Genomic DNA, 21,323 nt, shown 5'->3' with positions numbered 1-21,323 from the left:
ATCAGCTATAGTTAAAACAAGAGTCCTCAGAAGGAACTGATACTATAATGATTGAAAAAAAAATTCAAGAAATTCAAGAAAAGACCATTTCTTCCTTCTAATTATCAAGTGTTGAAACTATCTCTGATATTCTTCAGCAATAAAAGATTTTCAAATTAGCTGCTGTGGTACATATGCTGATTGTTAGGTTTTCATTTACCAGAAGAACAAAGCTGACAACTTTTGGTGAAAACCCCATCTCATAATTATACTCTCACAAATAACTGGCAAAACTATCAACAATTCAGGAATGAAAAGAAGATTCTTAAGACAGTGATCATGGCAGCCATACTGGATGTATGACTAATACCATTGTTATTAAGGACCAACTAGGTATAATAAGACATCTAATGGCAGCCATACTGGATGTATGACTAAAACCATTGTTATTAAGGACCAACTAGGTATAATAAGACATCTAATGGCAGCCATACTGGATGTATGACTAATACCATTGTTATTAAGGACCAACTAGGTATAATAAGACATCTAATGGCAGCCATACTGGATGTATGACTAAAACCATTGTTATTAAGGACCAACTAGGTATAATAAGACATCTAATGGCAGCCATACTGGATGTATGACTAATACCATTGTTATTAAGGACCAACTAGGTATAATAAGACATCTAATGGCAGCCATACTGGATGTATGACTAATACCATTGTTATTAAGGACCAGCTAGGTATAATAAGACGTCTATTGGTCAAAACCCTAAGTTGATATATCCATTTACGAGAGGAGTAAACAGAACGGTACTGTCAAGACATGACTTTCCATTTAGGAGAGGAGTAAAGAGAATGGTACTGTCAAGACATGACTTTCCATTTGGAGAGGAATAAAGAGAACGGTACTGTCAAGACATGACTTTCCAATTAGGAGAGGAGTTGTTGTTGTTGTTGTTGTAGGTTTAACGCCATTTTTCAGCACAAGATAGGCTATACATGGCGGCCAGTATAATTGGAGGAGGAAGAACTCTGGAAGACCCCGGAAAGAACCACCGACCCACGAGAAGCTACTGGCAGGCTTTCTCACGTACCAACGTAGGAGAGGAGTAAAGAGAACGGTACTGTCAAGACATGACTTTCCATTTGGAGAGGAGTAAAGAGAACGGTGCTGTCAAGACATGACTTACCATTTGGAAAGGAATAAAGAGAACGGTACTGTCAAGACATGACTTTCCATTTGGAGAGGAGTAAAGAGAACGGTACTGTCAAGACATGACTTTCCATTTGGAGAGGAATAAAGAGAACGGTACTGTCAAGACATGACTTTCCATTTGGGGAGAAGTAAAGAGAATATTACTGTCAAGACATGACTTTCCATTTGGAGAGGAATAAAGAGAACGGTCCTGTCAAGACATGACTTTCCATTTAGGAGAGGAGTAAAGAGAACGGTACTGTCAAGACACGACTTTCCATTTGGGGAGGAGTAAAGAGAACGGTACTATCAAGACATGACTTTCCATTTGGGGAGGAGTAAAGAGAAAGGTACTGTCAAGACATGACTTTCCATTTGGAGAGGAATAAAGAGAACGGTACTGTCAAGACATGACTTTCCACTTAGGAGAGGAGTAAAGAGAATGGTAGTGTCAAGACATGACTTTCCATTTAGGAGAGGAGTAAAGAGAACGGCACTGTCAAGACATGACTTTCCATTTGGAGAGGAGTAAAGAGAATGGTACTGTCAAGACATGACTTTCCATTTAGGAGAGGAATAAAGAGAACGGTACTGTCAAGATATGACTTTCCAATTAGGAGAGGAGTAAAGAGAACGGTACTGTCAAGACACGACTTTCCATTTGGGGAGGAGTAAAGAGAAAGGTACTGTCAAGACATGACTTTCCATTTGGAGAGGAATAAAGAGAATGGTACTGTCAAGACATGACTTTCCATTTGGAGAGGAAAAAAGAGAACGGTACTGTCAAGACATGACTTTCCATTTAGGAGAGGAGTAAAGAGAACAGTACTGTCAAGACATGACTTTCCATTTGGAGAGGAATAAAGAGAATGGTACTGTCAAGACATGACTTTCCATCTGGAGAGGAATAAAGAGAACGGTACTGTCAAGTCATCACTTTCCATTTAGGAGAGTAGTAAAGAGAATGGTACTGTCAAGACATGACTTTCCATTTGGGAAGGAGTAAAGAGAACGGTACTGTCAAGACATGACTTTCCATTTAGGAGAGGAATAAAGAGAATGGTACTGTCAAGACATGACTTTCCATTTAGGAGAGGAATAAAGAGAACGGTACTGTCAAGACATGACTTTCCATTTGGAGAGGAGTAAAGAGAATGGTACTGTCAAGACATGACTTTCCATTTAGGAGAGGATTAAAGAGAGCGGTACTGTCAAGACATGACTTTCCATTTAGGAGAGGAGTAAAGAGAACAGTACTGTCAAGACATGACTTTCCATTTGGGAAGGAGTAAAGAGAACGGTACTGTCAAGACATGACTTTCCATTTAGCAGAGGAATAAAGAGAATGGTACTGTCAAGACATGACTTTCCATTTAGGAGAGGAATAAAGAGAACGGTACTGTCAAGACATGACTTTCCATTTGGAGAGGAGTAAAGAGAATGGTACTGTCAAGACATGACTTTCCATTTAGGAGAGGATTAAAGAGAGCGGTACTGTCAAGACATGACTTTCCATTTGGAGAGGAATAAAGAGAATGGTACTGTCAAGACATGACTTTCCATTTGGAGAGGAGTAAAGAGAATGGTACTGTCAAGACATGACTTTCCATTTGGAGAGGAATAAAGAGAATGGTACTGTCAAGACATGACTTTCCAATTAGGAGAGGAGTTGTTGTTGTTGTTGTTGTAGGGTTTAATGCCATTTTTCAGCACAAGATAGGCTATACATGGCAGCCAGTATAATTGGAGGAGGAAGAACCCTGGAAAACCCTGGGAAGAACCACCGACCCATGAGAAGCTACTGGCAGGCTTTCTCATGTACCAACGTAGGAGAGGAGTAAAGAGAACGGTAGTGTCAAGACATGACTTTCCATTTGGAGAGGAATAAAGAGAACGGTACTGTCAAGACATGACTTTCCATTTAGGAGAGGAATAAAGAGAACGGTACTGTCAAGACATGACTTTCCATTTGGAGAGGAGTAAAGAGAACAGTGCTGTGAAGACATGACTTACCATTTGGAGAGGAATAAAGAGAACGGTACTGTCAAGATATGACTTTCCATTTGGAGAGGAGTAAAGAGAATGGTACTGTCAAGACATGACTTTCCATTTGGAGAGGAATAAAGAGAACGGTACTGTCAAGGCATGACTTTCCATTTAGGAGAGGAGTAAAGAGAACGGTAGTGTTAAGACATGACTTTCCATTTGGGAAGGAGTAAAGAGAACAGTACTGTCAAGACATGACTTCCGTTTGGAGAGGAGTAAAGAGAATGGTACTGTCAAGACATGACTTTCCATTTGGAGAGGAATAAAGAGAACGGTACTGTCAAGACATGACTTTCCATTTAGGAGAGGAGTAAAGAGAACAGTACTGTCAAGACATGACTTTCCATTTGGGGAGGAGTAAAGAGAACGGTACTGTCAAGACATGACTTTCCATTTGGGGAGGAGTAAAGAGAACGGTACTGTCAAGACATGACTTTCCATTTAGGAGAGAAATAAAGAGAACGGTACTGTCAAGACATGACTTTCCATTTAGGAGAGGAGTAAAGAGAACGGCACTGTCAAGACATGACTTTCCATTTGGAGAGGAGTAAAGAGAAGGGTACTGTCAAGACATGACTTTCCATTTAGGAGAGGAATAAGGAGAACGGTACTGTCAAGATATGACTTTCTAATTAGGAGAGGAGTAAAGAGAACGGTACTGTCAAGACACGACTTTCCATTTGGGGAGGAGTAAAGAGAAAGGTACTGTCAAGACATGACTTTCCATTTGGAGAGGAATAAAGAGAATGGTACTGTCAAGGCATGACTTTCCATTTAGGAGAGGAGTAACAAGAACAGTACTGTCAAGACATGACTTTCCATTTGGAGAGGAATAAAGAGAACGATACTGTCAAGACATGACTTTCCATCTGGAGAGGAATAAAGAGAACGGTACTGTCAAGACATGACTTTCCATTTAGGAGAGGAGTAAAGAGAATGGTACTGTCAAGACATGACTTTCCATTTGGGAAGGAGAAAAGAGAACGGTACTGTCAAGACATGACTTTCTATTTAGGAGCAGCCATAACCTGAGTTTCAAGATGGCTGCTGTGGCAGCAATTCTGGACATCCATTCCACACCATCTTCATTTAAGACCAACAGGACATTATATGAAGTCTTCAGGGGAAAACCCATGTAAATATGACTCTCTGTTCAAGTAGAGTTGTGATTTAATGATGTTTAAAATGGCCCCTAAGGATATCCGATTGGCATCATTTTTATTTATGACATGCAAGACATCAAACGAACTCTTTTAGTGAAAACTTCATGTATATATAATTTTTCATGTACAGTATCAACAAGATTTTCAAGATGGCTGCTGTAGCAACCACACTCGATGTCAGAGTGAGTATCACCATTTTCATTTAGGTACAACTCAACCACGAGGTCAATGCATTTGTAAAGTTTCAGGACAATCTTCCAAGTAGTTTAGGAAGAGTAATGATAACACACCAATGTGCTAATGGCAAGATGACACAACACCATAAGCTCTTCTGGTCTACGACCAATTGAGCAAAATTTCAAACAATACCTGTCACACTGTCACAAAAGGCAACACTCCTATCTGCTGTGACTATGGGACTATTTTTGCCATCATAATTTAACAAGCTGCTTCCACCCCTTTTTCTCGAATGATGAAAACTGCCTTTTTTCTCGAATCTGACATGTTGACACTTAAGTCACATTGACACTGTGACTATAGTACAGTGAGTACAAGCAAGACAAAAAAATGTTTATATCTTTCAATTTACATATGCTATTCCATTATCTAAGCAATGCCTTCCTCATGAAATAAAAATTTAATATGCATATCTAGCAATTGCTTGAAGTAGGAAGAAACCATTATTAGGTTAGGAACCTGCTCGATGACTGCTGAAAGCAGGTGACCATTATATACCTAGCTTTTAAATGAGAAATGGTCAGGGGGAAATTAGAATGGCCATTGTGAACAAGTGACCACTATTATAAAGGTGACTTTTGGGACAGGTTTGACTGTAAACAAGTGAAACTATTTTATCAAGATTAGATATTACATAAAGTGTGTGAACTTAATGTTGTGCACAGACACACACACACACACACGCTGCCTATTCATATAAGTGCCTAAATATTATATTGGCTGGTTGGCTGGCTGGCTGGTTGGTTGGTTGGTTCACTGGATGATTTTTAATAATGCTTTCAGCACTTTATTGGCTACATCATGGAAAGAAAATAAGACCAATATGCCTCCCCCAAACAATACACTAAGACAAATGACCCAAGCTGGCCTGAGTGGATACTTAACTTGCTAACTTTGGATTATGAGACAGATGACCTATGGACTATACATCATAATGTTCAGTTTATCTTTTCTGCAGATGATGCAAAAATTTCCTCATCAAGTAGCAATGTCTATATGCCCTGGAATGCAAACTAAGTTAAAACCTTATATCAACTGAGGAGTGCTCAAAACAAAATATTATGGTAATAAGTGAGTATAAGATATACTGCACATTTATGGGAACAAATAAAAAACATAATTTAAAAAAGAAAAATATATCAATTTATATTAATAAGAAGACAGATGAAAATGTAAATGATGAGAAGCTATTAAAAGTAATCATGAACAGAAGTCTTAAGTGAGAAAAAGAAGACAATGCATGTGGGTCCCCCACATCTAAAATTTCTTTGCTTGGTAGAACAAAACTCTTTGACAAATGACTCCTGAATTCTTTACTATAATGTTTGTATACTTCCAATGATTGACCCTTGTTCAACAATATGGGCAAATTGTATAAATTCCCTACAGGACAGAATTCACAGGCTTTAGAAGTAAGAAGATTGGTTGATGTCTTCATCAGACTGGCTCACAGAATTAAATGCTAAAGAATAGATGCGAGAATAAATTTTCTGAAAGCAGTTCTGGTTTTTAAATATATCAAAGGAGGTTTTTTGGAGAGTATATGACTTAATAATTGTAAAATATGTCTTCTCCCTATAACCTAAGATCAAATTTTAAAAAGATTTTTTTTGAAGGACCAAAACCTTGCTTGGAAGAGTTCCAAGGGACTCTACAGCATTCAGAGGTCACAATATGGAATTCAATTACTGCTCACAATATGGAACTCAATTCCTGCTCACAATATGGAACTCAATTCCTGCTCACAATATGGAACTCAATTCCTGCTCACAATATGGAACTCAATTACTGCTCACAATATGGAACTCAATTACTGCTCACATTATGGAACTCAATTACTGCTCACAATATGGAACTCAATTCCTGCTCACATTTCATCTGCTGAGAATCAGTTAAATCCTTTAAAAACTGTACATGTCATGCAGTATTTCAAACCTACATATCTTTACAAACTGTACATGTCATGCGGTATTTCATACCTACATATCTTTAAAAACTGTACATGTCATGCAGTATTTCAAACCTACATATCTTTAAAAACTGTACATGTCATGCGGTATTTCAAAATATCTTTAAAAATATAAACTCAGTGTGCAAATGTCTATCGCGTTTTGTTTTTAATACTATTTTCCAACTAAATGAATAATTAATCTTTATTACTTTTGCGCAGAATAGCCTAAAGTTGTATTGAAGTGTACACTGCTACATATGGATGAAGGTCTCGCTTAAAGTCAGTTGTTAAAAGGACCAACAAAAATTTATATATGCAGTTAAATCCTCCTACTTTCATGTATTCTGTGAATGTTTTTCATACGACTCTATGGTCATTAACTAAGTAACCTAAACTAAGTAACCTAAGTAACAGAAAGAAGCAAAACCAACAAGTTTTGTAAAACGTAACAAATAATTTACTTGTCAAAGTTATGAATGAAAATGTGAGAGTAATATACATTATTATGAAGTGAATCCTGATAAAGTTCTATGAAAGTCCAAATGAATGAAAAGTTCCATATAAATTTCAAAACTGAGAATGTACTGGTCTGCCAAGAATCATGATCCTGTCAAGATGGCATTGTCCTGAACTCTTTCACATAATTCAAAACAGTTCCAGAATAATATTATAGTCGAAATAGTGAGCAATTTCTGTTTCCACTGAACAGTTTTTCCTCTCAAATAGTTATCTATGTACAACATAAAACATGCCTGCAGACTTACAACAGGAACATAAGAAATGAAGATGATTCCAAAATGGGAATGAAACTGACTGTTCAGTTCTCTCCTATATATACACTGTCTATTACGACTATATTGTACAATATATCCCACCTGACAAATCTTACTACTCATTTTGCCTTAAAACTGGTTAATCATGTGACCTAGGACAACCAACAGGAACTTACTTAATCCTTCTAGAACCATCTAAACTCCATTGGCCAATAAAAAGTAATCCAAAGATGTTATTAAGTCTTATTATTAAGATTATTATTAGTAACTGTCAACACATATATCAGCATCTATTCATAAATCATATGCAATTCATGCTCCTAAAAGACTCTGGTCACATGCTCCTAAAAGACTCTGGTCATATGCTCCTAAAAGACTCGGTCATGTAGGCATAATCTAAGATATTCTTTACAAATTACAACCATGAACAAAACTTATGAAAATTAAATAAAATCATGTACCAGGACTTACAAAAAATATAGATATACATAAAAGTGTTCACTTGTAAATAAGTATTTATATGAGAGAGTGAAATTTGCAAGATGATTTACCTTAATGCAACAGATTACACATTGTTTTAGTTTTAGCATGGTTTTAAATTGAGGAACTCGAGGAAGATAAGATGCATTTAAGTGAGTTACTCTCTTCAAATTAAGGCATTATTATTATTATTATTATCATTATTATTATTAATATTATTAATTATTATTACATTTTATTATCCCTTTACCCCATACAAGCACCTTTGGACACCTCTACTCCATTCGCATAGAAGCGCCATATGACGCTTTTACTCCATTCGCATGGAAGCGCCTTTTGACGCTATTACTCCATTCACATGGAAGTGCCTTTTGACACCCTATCTACACATCATCCATTTTCTATTGGTTTTACTAGCGCCACACTTCTTAAAGTAGATGGTGTGTAGAATACTTTTTTATAAGTCTCTGTCAGACTAACCATCCATCCATCCATCCACCTTTTCTTGCCTGGTAACTCCATTTAAATACACCTATTGATAAGGCTGCAATGTAGGTGCATCTTTTGATGAAGGCAATTTGTACACGAAGACTGGGTCACTTTGACCATCTTCAGCAGGATTTATTCAACATTTTTATTTCAAAACTGTGTCATCAAAGTTGCTTAGTAGATGGATCTTGGGAGAGATATCTACATGTGATTTATTTGGTTGTGCGGAAAAATAGTGACTAATTTCACAAGACAGGGAATGGAGTTTATCTTGTGAGCACCTGCCCACTAACTACTTTTGTTTATTTGTGAAGGATTTTTATTTCTTGGAATGTTTCATCTCATTGTCGATGATTTGTTACCAGCATTTGATTAGCATTTGGATTTGTGCATATCAAACTTCCCCTTACAAAAATACAGTAATTTGTTGCACGAGTAAACTATACTTGTGTTTGTAAAACAAATATGCAACCACTGCAGACATAAAGACCCAAAAGTCAATGTCCCCACCAAAAATTCAAAATGTTACACCCACTTTAAAATTTAATCTGGTTATTTAAACATGCATATATGGTTACGAATACATTTCATTAACCTTTTTACCTGAAATGGTTTTCACTTAAACTTACAAGTTCAAAAATGTTTAAAGAAAAAGAAATGTAATCTCTTGAAAGTCTAATCGGCCCATCTACATACAGGTAATGGCTATCAAATTTCACTGTATACCTAATCTTCCTTACAAGGCTTTTGTCAAGAAAAGTCCAAACTGTGTATTATTGCAATAATGGTCTGGAAATTGAACTTACCGTTTATACTCACTTAAAAGTTGAGTCCAATTGCTAACTGCATACTCAGATCAGCTACTGTATAATGCAGTGGCAGATCTATCCAGTTTGTAAGGAGTAATCAGTAGAAGAAACATAGACCCAGACCTGCCTGCACATTATGTGATGGCCAATCATGGTATCTGCAGACTGCACTTTGACTTCATTTATAAAGAAGTATATACAAATAAGCCTACCAAATTGAAATTGTCTACATTGAATGGTTTCTATACAAGTTTGCTAACAGGTTTCCTGGGATGGTACAGAAGAATGCATGATGACACATGGACAGAGCTAAAAGGTTTCCTGGAATGGGACAGATGCATGATGACACAAAGAGAAGGCTAACTGGTTTCCAGGATCAGACAGAAGGATACATAATGACATAGACAAAGCTAAAAGGTTTCCTGGGATGGAACAGAATGATTCAAGATGACACATGGACAAAGCCATAATATACTATGTCCAACAAAAGAATGGCATATACAAAACTGTCTGTGTAACCAATCAGTTTTGAAGGCTTGATCTTTAGGATTAGGACTCAAAAATTACATCTCTCTCTTGCCACCAAGTAAAAACGAAAATATTTTTAAAAATACTTCTCAAACAAGATCCTATTTTAAAGTCAAATCTTGCACATTGCTGTTAATCTAAATCTAATAAACAAATTGCATTAAGTTCCAACCGCCACAGCAAATATGATATACTTTTCAAGTGCTTCTGATTCTCAAGCATATCCATGCCTGCCCTTCCAGGTTCAAGCATACCCATACCTGCCATAGTTTTACAGGCTCATGCACATCCATGCCTGGCCTTACAGCTTCAAGCATACCCATGCCTGCTAAGGCCTTACAGGTTCAAGCATTTTCCATGCCTGCCAAGGCCTTACAGGTTCATGCACATACATGCCCGATTTTACAAGGTCAAGCATAACCATACCTGCCAAGGCCTTGCAGGTTCATGCACATCCATGCATGCCAAAGCCTTGCAGGTTCATGCACATCCATGCCTGATCTTACAAGATCAAGCATACCCATGCCTGCCAAGGCCTTTCAGGTTCAAGCATATCTGTTTCTGGCAATGTTAGCTGAAGTGTACGTGTGCATGGCCTTGCAGGTTCAAGGATGCAGAATAGGCTTGATTAGGCCTGATGAGCCCCATGAAGGGTCTGATACTCTACTGACTAAAACAAATTTCCAGGAATTCATGATAAGGAAGATAAGAGAATTCTTCCCTTTTACTGCTAAGTGTTTTACCATTTCTGATATTCTTCAGGAACAAAAATATTTTTAAATTAGTTGCTGTGGTGAACATAATGGATGTCAGACTTGACACCACTGACATTTAAGACCATTAAGACATGATAAGTAGTCTTCTCACGGAAACCCCACACTGACATGACTTTTCATTTTGAAGGAGTAACAATAACAAGATTTTAAAGTTGGCTGCAATGGTGGCAATAGTGGATATCAGACTGGCCCTATTTCCATTAAAGACCATAAAGACATCATAGTGAAGTCTTTTGGTAAAAGCACAAGTTTGGTCAGCCATCTGGAAGAAGCAGACGTAACAATATTTAAAATCAGATCAGTACCATTTTCATTTACAACCAACCAGACATCATAAGATATCTTTCAGTGAAAATCCAATCACCATTCATTCAGTAGTAGTGATATCAACATTTTCAAGATGGCAGCTGTCATGACCATACTGAATGTCAGTTCAGCACCATTTTCTTTTAGGACCATCAAGGCATTTTAAGAAGTCTTTCAATGACAGTCACATGGTGCTATGGTCATCCATTGTGAAAACAAAACATTCAAGATGGCCATGGTGGCAGCCATACTGGATTTCTGAACAGGACCATTTCCATTTAGAATCAACCAGACCAAGGGATGAATGTATGTTTAAAGTTTCATGGCAATCTTTCAAGCAGTTTAGGAAGAGTAGCAATAAGAGATGGACAGATGACGGACAAGAGACCATCCCATGAGCCAAACTGGTCAAAAGCTAAACCTGACTCTGTATTTCAGTGATTTTACCCGTTTTTAATATTATGTTCATTCTGTATGCTATTTTTGTGATATCTAAACTTGGTCTGCACTTTGCAGCCAGGACTGTGCACATGTATTGCATTGCTATACAGCTATAAATAATTACACATTTGAAGTGACGTATATATATCCATGAATAATGCACACTAAACTTCAAACAGAATTAAACCAAATCTATAATATGAAAAATATTTAGGGTCTGCACTGTTCCTTCTACTTGCAAACAGCACAGGACCCAATTTGGTGGGGTATCATGTAACAGTGAAACTGGGTCTACGATTAAGTCCTTACCTGGGTACATATACACAGGTAGATACGGCAGGTGAATCAATTAATCTTTATATATGCAAGGTATAAAGTCCTATATAGTCAACCTTCTAGCAGTTTCAATTTCAATTAAATAACATGATATAAAATTGCAAGTTCCAAAGTCAAATAAAAGCAGTAATTGAATTTAAAAAACTAACTGGCATGGGATTAAACTCTTAGCCATCAAGAAATTCATCTACATTGGATAGAAGTGTTAATTATATTTTGGATTATATTAAAAGTGCTTAGAAAACCTGAAAGCGATATACACCAGAAATTTCAAAATCAAAGCCTCTGTATTTCATATCTGCGAATGATTTAGGCTTCAATTTTGTATTTAAAAAATTTGTTTGCAATAGTCTTATTTGGATTATATACATTTCTTGCTGGAAACATTATATATAACTTTAAAATTCTCTTTTACATGCCATATGGATATCATACAATTTCTTACAAGTTCATAGATAAAAGAATATCCTATATTACACGGAGATTCTGTATCACTCTCTGTGTGAAAATTTGTTAGATAATACAAATTTATCATGTTTTACAAATATTAAAAAAATTTCAATAATTTCAGAAATGTGAATTTTGACATGATAAAACTGGAATCATACACATACAATAAGATACATCATTATGAAATTTTAATCTGCTATAAAATAAATCACTGTTGATGACAAGGGCAAATAACCATATTATCACGTAGAAAAACATCGGGTTGTCACACTTTAATAACTACACATTTTTACCAAGCCTTTCTACCAAGTATCTTGATTGGTCATAATCATATCAAGTGATGAATAATCTAAAAGTTAACTGTTCAACACCAGACTAGAACTAATGCATTCATGTACCATCTTTGTGTGCTTTAAACAATGTGTAAGGGATGGTTCTGTTATTAATTTTTTTAGATTCTTTATTATTTTCAAAACTATTTGTAATTATACGAACTGAACTTTATGTTTTGTTGGATTGATCCAGTCATAAAACTTGAAAATCATCTACAAAATTACACCTGAATGGCCCCTGTTTTGCAACAGTTGCAGTGTGTTATCAATTTTTGAGATTCAACAAGTTGGACGTCATGAATCATATAAAATATGAAAAGTCATTTCTTATGTAGTCTTAGGTTAGGTATAATAAATGGCAAACCTAACTGAAATATTTATCACAATGCAGGGAAGCAATATTTATAGACATGTACTTTTTCTCTTCGGATATGCACAGAATAATAATACTAAAATCCTTTCAAAACTCTATTCATTTTACATTCCTTCATTCTACAGTTTTAATATATTCTCCTTTATCAGATGACAATTTTTTTTCCATATTTTCTGCAAGCGTTTGCTCAGTATGATTTATGAAATGCAAGTCTAGACTTATTCTTCTCTTCTTCTATTTGATTCAAATGCAAATCTATCTTTCATCCTTGTTTACATAGAGACTGAGTTGGTCTCATCTAAAACACCCACATAAAAACAACCACCAAAAAACACCCACATAAAAACGATCTTAATCTTGTTTAAATTTTATCCAAATTCATGCTCTCATGTTATGAATCTGGTATAAATTCATGGGTATGTACTCTGGGATTATTAAATTTTAAAAAGAAATAATGATTGGCTAAATTATATTTAAATCAAATAAATATTTCAGTTTATAAAAAGAACTAATTTAATGCAGGAATTAAATAAGGATAAAATGTCTTGTTTACATTTTTTGTTAATATCATATTACACCATTACATTAACAATTAGCTGAAATGACAAAAATTAACAGCTGAAAACTACACAAGACTATCCTCAGGTTTACATCTACCAAATTTCTCCAATCAGATAAGTAAATAGGAGCCTTCCAAGTGAATTGTTAGAGAAGTTAGGAGTGGTCCAAACATCAGACATACATAGTGTGTAATTGTGTGTGTGATTTGGATTTTTTTACGTAGCTTTAACAATTTTCCAGTTATACTGCTACAATGTCTGCAGTGTGGCAGTTTATAGTGATGTCTCGCACTGGGCATCATGCTGCAGACATGTAGCATGATGTCCCACCCAGTCACATTATCCAGACATCAGGCTGACCAGTCCTAACACTAACCTCTTAATGCTGAACACCTAGCGAGACATCTGTTAGTACCATTTAAACAAGTCTTTGGTATGACATGGCCAGGGTTTGAACCCACGTCTTTCTGCATCTGAGGCAAACACTCTAACACTAGGCCATCAGAGTGGTTGACATATAAAATTATTATCAGAATGCTGCCAAAGTTTTCTGAAGGTCAAGGATGGACTTACATTCACATATTGTTATGCATATTTAATTTGTATTGTTTATCAGTTATTGTTTTTATTTTTTTATTTCATTTTATGCTACTGTAATGTAACATTGTATGGTTGACTTAACCTTGTCCAAAATCAAGTTTATTTTCTACTTGACCTGAATTATTGATTTTTTTAAAAATTCTGTAAACAACTAATACATAGTTAAAATATTCTCTATGTGCATGGGTTTAATATCTGGATCATTATTAACAGAACACTTTTATTTGGGTCTGGGTCTAGGTTATTAGAATTCCCCTACAATTAACCTGGTTTACCTGACATAGTCCAGGTTATACATTATAACTTTGGTAACAGACTTTCGAATTATACCTAATATTTTGTAAACACTAAGAACTTTCTAGAAGGTTATTTTCCATTATGTAATATTTTATTTAGAAATGTTATCATGTGACCTGAGGTCAAATAGAAGACTATATAATATTGTTACTGGAAAGATTATTCATTCGTGCTTTAAGATTTAGCAGAATCTATTTTGTACTACTGTTGTATCCAAAAGTTCATTTCGGCTGGTATTTATTTCTTCCAATTATTTAATTCAGTCATTTTGTTTCTTCTTCTGAAATACAGAACGCTCATTAAAAAAATAATATTCTTGTACAGAGACATTCATTGGGATTTATAGTGAATTCAAATCTGAAATTATATTATTATGTTTCAACAAAAGAATGTTGGTAAAACAATACAATAGAGGCCACCACAGGCACATCAACACCTTCAGCATTGGACTTAATCTGGATTTACACAAAAGTATACTCAGATCTTTTATTCTTAGGACTTGTGTCTATATTTCTAGGAATAATTTGGGAATTAATTTGCAATCCCATAAATTGTTTTTTTCTCATTTTCACTTTGTTTTCAAAGGAAATAAATTTGTTTAATTTTAAAAACATTGTTGCTTTTCACTCTTTTCTGTTACTTATTTTAATAGCATAGATATGTAACAAAATGGATGTACCAGATAAATAAGTTAATAAGAAATTCATTTGTGCCTAATATTATTTTTATATTGTAGTTACATTTTTAAACACGTGTAACACTAAGCTATCAAGCTAGCCATGTTCTGCATGTTGAGTCTACACATCAATAACAGCCACATTTATTTAACTAAAAAGACTTAGAAAATACTTTTATATCTCATGTGTGTGGATGTATGGACAGACAGACAGACGTACCAAAAGGCATACACATGGATGCCATAGTAATCACTTATAATGTATCCAAGGACTCAAAAAATATTGAACAAACCTTGAATTCTCCCAGTGTCATCTGGAAGAGGGTCAGTATGGTGTTTGGCAGCGTGTCAAATCTGTCTTGGCTTATATCACGGAACAAAAAATAAAAACCTGCAAAGAGAAAGTTCAGAAATTATTATAATAAACTGCATGTATAGTATACATATACACATACATACGTACCTACATACATACATACAACATACATACATACATACTTACATACATACATACGTACATACGTATGTACATACATACATACATACATACACACTGTCACGTCGCCCCTCATGGACGGGCAACGGATTCAGAAAAGGTCCGTCTTGTCATCAGCTTTTGGTTCACTTGAGGATATACTATCATATTCTATGGGAACGATCTTATTCTAAGGGTGCAATTAATGAACAGAGGCGTCAAATGAAGTAACATTATTTAATGTCAGAAAAGATAGCCAAGCAGCTCGAGTGACCTATGGGAAATGATTGTGAAATTATAGCGTGACTAACATTATGAAATGCAATATATTACGATCTAAAGTAATGTTAGTGTAAGCTGAATCTGTTAGTAGAACACAAATTTGTTCATAAAGCTTGTTAATATACATTATGACTAACAGGAAGCAGCAAATAATTACATATGTTTTTCTAACTGAAAGTATTTTTAAATACAGAGCTGAAGCATGCAGGTGAATGAGAATGCAGTGTGTCAAGCAACTAATTAGCAATAAAGACTAAAATACTCATGTGTATCTTGTTATTTCTTATATGCACTGTTAACATGGTTAATACTGAGTCAAGCAAGCTATTGGTGCTCAATACGTTCTAATTTATTCGTTATTCATTCATGGGGGGGAAATAACAGAAATAAAAGAACCTAATCTGGGTTCAAGGTTTACCACTGTTGGTGCACCATAGTCTTTGGTGCTCAATGTGTCTAAGGTTTGGGTGCAAGAGTGCACCAAGCATGTCTGGTTCACTGCCTTTATGATTTATACCCATCTTGGTACAATGGTTTACTCACAAGCAGACGACAAAGTTCTATTTATTGAATTTCACACCAAAAGTGTAAATTCTATAAAATGAATAAATTATCAATATAATGTTTGTGAATTTAGAATAATAAAATTTAGGCGCACTGAATATAAATAGAGTCGCTATATGCAGATGTAGGTTATTCACCTTCTACTTAAATGACAAAATAAAGAAGTTCAAAACACATCATTTTACTAAGTCACAAAATCACACTCTGCTAGTGTTATTTTTTGCAATGGAATTAGTTAAACAACTTTAAAATGTGTTTTACCATAGCCACATCTGATTTTAAGGCTGGTTGAGCCATTTTTGTATTTGGACAAAGACTGGAAAGTGACAAAGTTCGTGAATGCTGACCTCCTTTTATACTATTATTATTGACCAATCAAAATTTAGCACTTGCGATCATCGGGCAATAAAGCTTTACTGACCAATCAAAATCAAGCATCAAATATTCTATGCTGAAAGTGACGTAATCGTATAAACATGAAGACCCAACAACATGGGACATGCTAAAGAATTAATTCTACAGATTTTCACACGAATGATATAAATAAAATGCAACTATACAAGGCATCATACATTTAAGATGTAAGTAGACAAGCCGTGTGATCAAAATGTCAAATCAGTTCAAAATACGTTTCTTCCAACATCCGTCGACAACACATCGTAGCGGAAATAAACAACATGTGCTTCGCTTGAATGAATGTTCAAATCACGTCTGCCGAAATAAGTCTATATATCTGTGAATTAAAACTGGGACATTTTAAGCATAAAAAGTACATATAACTAATGTGGTCATTCCTAGTTGCATAAAATAGCTCACTTCATGAACAAGATATATATATTACGATGGTGCAGTGAACGAGAAATGCCATGCTGTAAACATGCTAAAGTTGACGCTGTTGACTTAAACCAGATATACCAGCATAACAATACATACATACATACATACATACAACATACATACATACATACATACATACATACAAACATACATACATGCAACATACATACATACATACAAGTAGAGTCCAACTGCAAACTGTATAGAGCATCACATGATGTGCAGGCCAATCCAGATCTATGTACTTTGCTAGGACTTATCAGAAGAACAAACAATACAGACCTTGACCTGCCAGCTCAACATGCTTAGTCAGATCAGGGTCTATGTTGCTTACAATTAGACATGACTTATCAGCTTGCATGTACAGTACAAGTTTACCTATAATAACACTAATGACGGAAAATTTAACACAAGCCAACTAAAAATATAGTACAGTATACAACCTTTTTACATCACAAAATATTTCTTAAAATATAATCAAGAATTATCAAGAACTGTTGTGTTTAATATTCTACACTGATAAATAAAATCATGTAAATAGTAGTTCAACTGTGAAAGTTATATTTTTCAAGGAAACATACACAAGCACACACATTTCTTGAAGAAAATAACTGAATATGATGCAATGTCACAGGCAAAACATGATTGTTGTTGTCAGCTCCATGAATCTAGAGCCTAAAATATTTAAATATTTATAAATGAAACAGTGTGATAAAGGCCAATTTTTGTTCCCAGATTAGTGATAAATTAAAGTGTTTGTAAGAGTATTTGTTATGGTTATGGCATACCCACTATTTGTGATGGTTATGTCAAATCCACTATTTGTTATGGTTATGCCATATCCACTATGTATCAACTACAACATATGTACACATGATGCAGTGTGAAATTAGCAGTTAATTTTGTTCCTACATAGGATTGTGTTCAGTAAATAACTCAGATTTTGCCATATTTCAGCCATATTTCTGCCTCTCTTAAGTTTTAAGAAACTAACAGCACATTCGAGAACATGTTTGATCTTTTGACAGAGGTATTTTTTTTAGCCATCAAACACGTGCACATTTTATATATGCTCTTGCTTGCGCTCATCGCTAACGAGCAGAAAAATTAACAAAATGCATAACTTCAACCAACTGCCATTTACCCCACCATACAATTTTAGGGTGTAACACAATGCCATTTTATGTTTCTTTAAATGAAATTGATACTCGAATGTTGATTGCTATTTTGTTTGGGTGACTGTATTATTTTTCTTTCTGTTTCTGGTTACATTTTGAGGCATTCACGAGTGCAAATCATAATCAGAATATTTGGACGAGAGCAGGCTAAATCTGGAAGAGGTGCATTAAGGAAGCAGTTTACTATATTAAAATAACAGAAACAGCTGATGATGCAATTTTGGACTAAAATGGCCTGTTAAAATGGAATGATGGTAAGAAATAAATCTCACTGTATTTTAAGATTACCCTCTTGTTCTAAGTTGCATTTATTTTTTATCTTCTATTCTTCTATGATTTCAAACATATCGGCACTCAGGCAAACAGTATCATAATATAATGTGAATTACACCCATACATTAAAGTTATGAAATGGATAATTGAAACTTTGGAAATATATTTTACCATAAGGAACCTCTCCAGGTGACTCTGTCACTTATATAAATTGTCAGTACTGTGTGCAAAGACTGATGAACATGTACAACTGTTTTGTTTTAACAACTATATCGGACAGTAGATGTTTGAGCCCAAACACAGCCTTCTTTTCATTATTATTTTTTTCTTCAGCTTTTCTTTTAAATATAAAAAAGATTCAATTTTAAATTTATTTATTTTGCCTTCTGTAATTCATGCGTATTCTGTTCACACCGTTTCTTTATTTCTGTGTTAATTTCAATTTGTTACTTGTCTCTGATGAATAATTCAAACTGTTATCTGTCCAAAGGTTTGACTCGTGTGTTTGAAAATAAAGGTTTGGAAGTATTTTTTTCTTCTCTTTAAAATACTATATTTTCAACTGATTGCTTACACATTATTTTTGTCAAAAGATGCCCAGGGGGGGTGGGGGTTGGTGGGGGGTGTTTATATAGACAATGATGGCTATATTAAGTGGAAGGAAAATGCTATTCCAAATAACACACAGAGACAGCCTGCCTGCGTTGTGGTTTGGGAAGGTATCACACCTGTGACCCTTATAATTATGTATCTGACAATCTACCAACTGCACAACCACATACCCCACCCCCAAAGAAATTGTGGATCCCATAAGTCATACAGGGGTGGCATGTATCTCACATAAATTGAATTTAAAAAAGATTATTTTTTTCTCTCACATGTTTCCTTTCAACTACCAAAAAATATATGGCTATACAAACCTTAATGGGCATGGGCAATTGTCGCATGAGACCTATGTACATCAATTTTAGGTCACTTTGCCTTATCTGATGTAGCTGTTACAAGGTGATTGTGCGCCTCTTTATACATCATCAGAAGGCCATTTCTCTAAATGAAGTGGGGTATCATGCACACACACATGCAGAGAGAGAGAGAGTGAGAGATTAATTTTATGAATGATGGCCTTTTGGTGCATGTCATTAGCACTTTGCCTGTGAACGTGTTATAAACATTTTTTTATTTTTTCAGCTTGATATGTACATCCGTGTTATGTATATCTACATGTCTGAGTGTGTGCACAAACCAAATGAAATCTGGTCAGTACAGGCAACATTGTTAACCATAGCTGCTGCATTATTTCAGATTAAATGACAAATTAACAGACTGATTGTCAAACTAAAATTGGGTATAAATCATATTTATCCATAATGCTGCTCCTTTAAAAAAAAAACAGATGCTCAACAGCTTGATGTCATGTCTGAGAGTGTGTGCTCATGCGTGAGAGTGTTTATAAATTCTTCTTTTGAATGGATTTCCAATCGAAGCACAAGAAATGCATTCTTGACATTTATCACACCTGAAAGTTTGCTTTCTCCTTAAATTGAACATTAAACAATTGGTCTACTTTTATTCAAGGCTTAGTTTCATATTTAATTTTCATGGGTTTGCAGTTGGGATTTTCTTTCAAGTCTCTCCCTCTCTCTCTCTCTCTCTCTCTCTACCTGAAGAATGTTTTACAAATAATACTAACTGGTTCTTTTTACTTCTATACATCATAACAAGAATAATATTTTCAAAGTATTTGAGAACCAGATTTTTGGATGACTTCTCTCTGGTTAAGTGACTGAAATGACATTGATGAAATAAAGGTGAAATGGTGGGGGGGGGGTGTGTTTACACCCTGGAACAAATACATCTGCAACAATATGTCTACTGTTTTATTTTTATTTTCCTTCCCTTAAATCTGGAGGCCAAAATCATATAAAACAAGAAACATGTGCCTATTCACTAATTGTCTTCACAACAAATGTACCAAAATTGATATCCCTGTTCCATTACAAAAAAAGTGTACTATACAGAAAACACAAGTTTGTTGCCTGTCATATGCCTCACTGTTAATAAACTATAAAAGTTGTAAAAGAATCAAATTTTGTGATTAATGATAATATAAGGAATAATTTTATCAAACTGGTAATAAAATTAAGTATAATTTAAGCATCAGGTGACGGGGGTGACTAGGACAACCCAGCAGATGAGAGGGAAGGCCTTCATATCCAATTAACCGTCTTCTATACTGTAAGTCCCCCCACCCACCCATAAATACAGAAAACTGCCTTGATTAGTGGTTTTCTAAAGATCTGGTGTTGATTTTTAATTATAACATATGGCTATTGGTATAAAAGGCTTTTTGGTGTTTATTTGTGATAACAAATTGTTATTGTGTAGCAATTGGGTAAGATTTTGATATGCTTGGATATAAACATAAGCATTAACTTTATAAATGTAAACAAAAATACGTATCAGAAGTAACCAACCATACTTAATATGAATATATACATCATTTGTTTCAAAACAAAAGGACATATTTCTACATACTATCATTGACTGTTAGACATATTGTGTGTAAAAGCAGAATTTTAGATGTATCTCTTGGCAGTTAGTGTCTGCCATACTGTCTGTAGTCCATGAAATTAGGTTCCACATCAGAGGAGAAAAGCAAATGTATTCCACCTTAAACACATCTTTATCAGAAACTGATTATGATGAAAGAAAGAAACTACACTGTATGCAAATATTTGCAGTGATACTAAACTGTAACATGACAAAGATTGCACACACTGTAAATATCTGCAATGATTTCACATTATGAAATTAAAGACTTCATAAGTGGATTAATGAATATTTAGACTGGTTTGTTCTATAATACTGTTAACCATGTTTCTTCATGTAGAATACATAACAACTGCAAA

At 34.8% G+C, this 21,323-nt stretch overlaps 1 protein-coding gene across 1 annotated transcript in view; it reads right to left on the bottom strand.

Moving 5' to 3' along the window:
• Positions 1-21,323, bottom strand: part of LOC149804089 (transient receptor potential cation channel subfamily V member 6-like) — a 173,669-nt gene that overhangs the window by 41,107 nt on the left and 111,239 nt on the right. The window contains exon 12 of the mRNA XM_089954044.1: positions 15,099-15,196. Within this exon, the coding sequence (XP_089810170.1) occupies positions 15,099-15,196 (98 nt within the window). The remainder of the gene's footprint in view (positions 1-15,098; positions 15,197-21,323) is intronic.

Source organism: Sinohyriopsis cumingii, chromosome 3 (genome assembly GCF_028554795.1).
Source record: "Sinohyriopsis cumingii isolate HCF-2022 chromosome 3, ASM2855479v2, whole genome shotgun sequence".
NCBI classification, from domain to species: Eukaryota; Metazoa; Mollusca; class Bivalvia; order Unionida; family Unionidae; genus Sinohyriopsis; species Sinohyriopsis cumingii.
The sequence above is the reverse complement of the archived record's forward strand: the minus strand, read 5'-3'. Positions and strand labels throughout refer to the sequence as shown.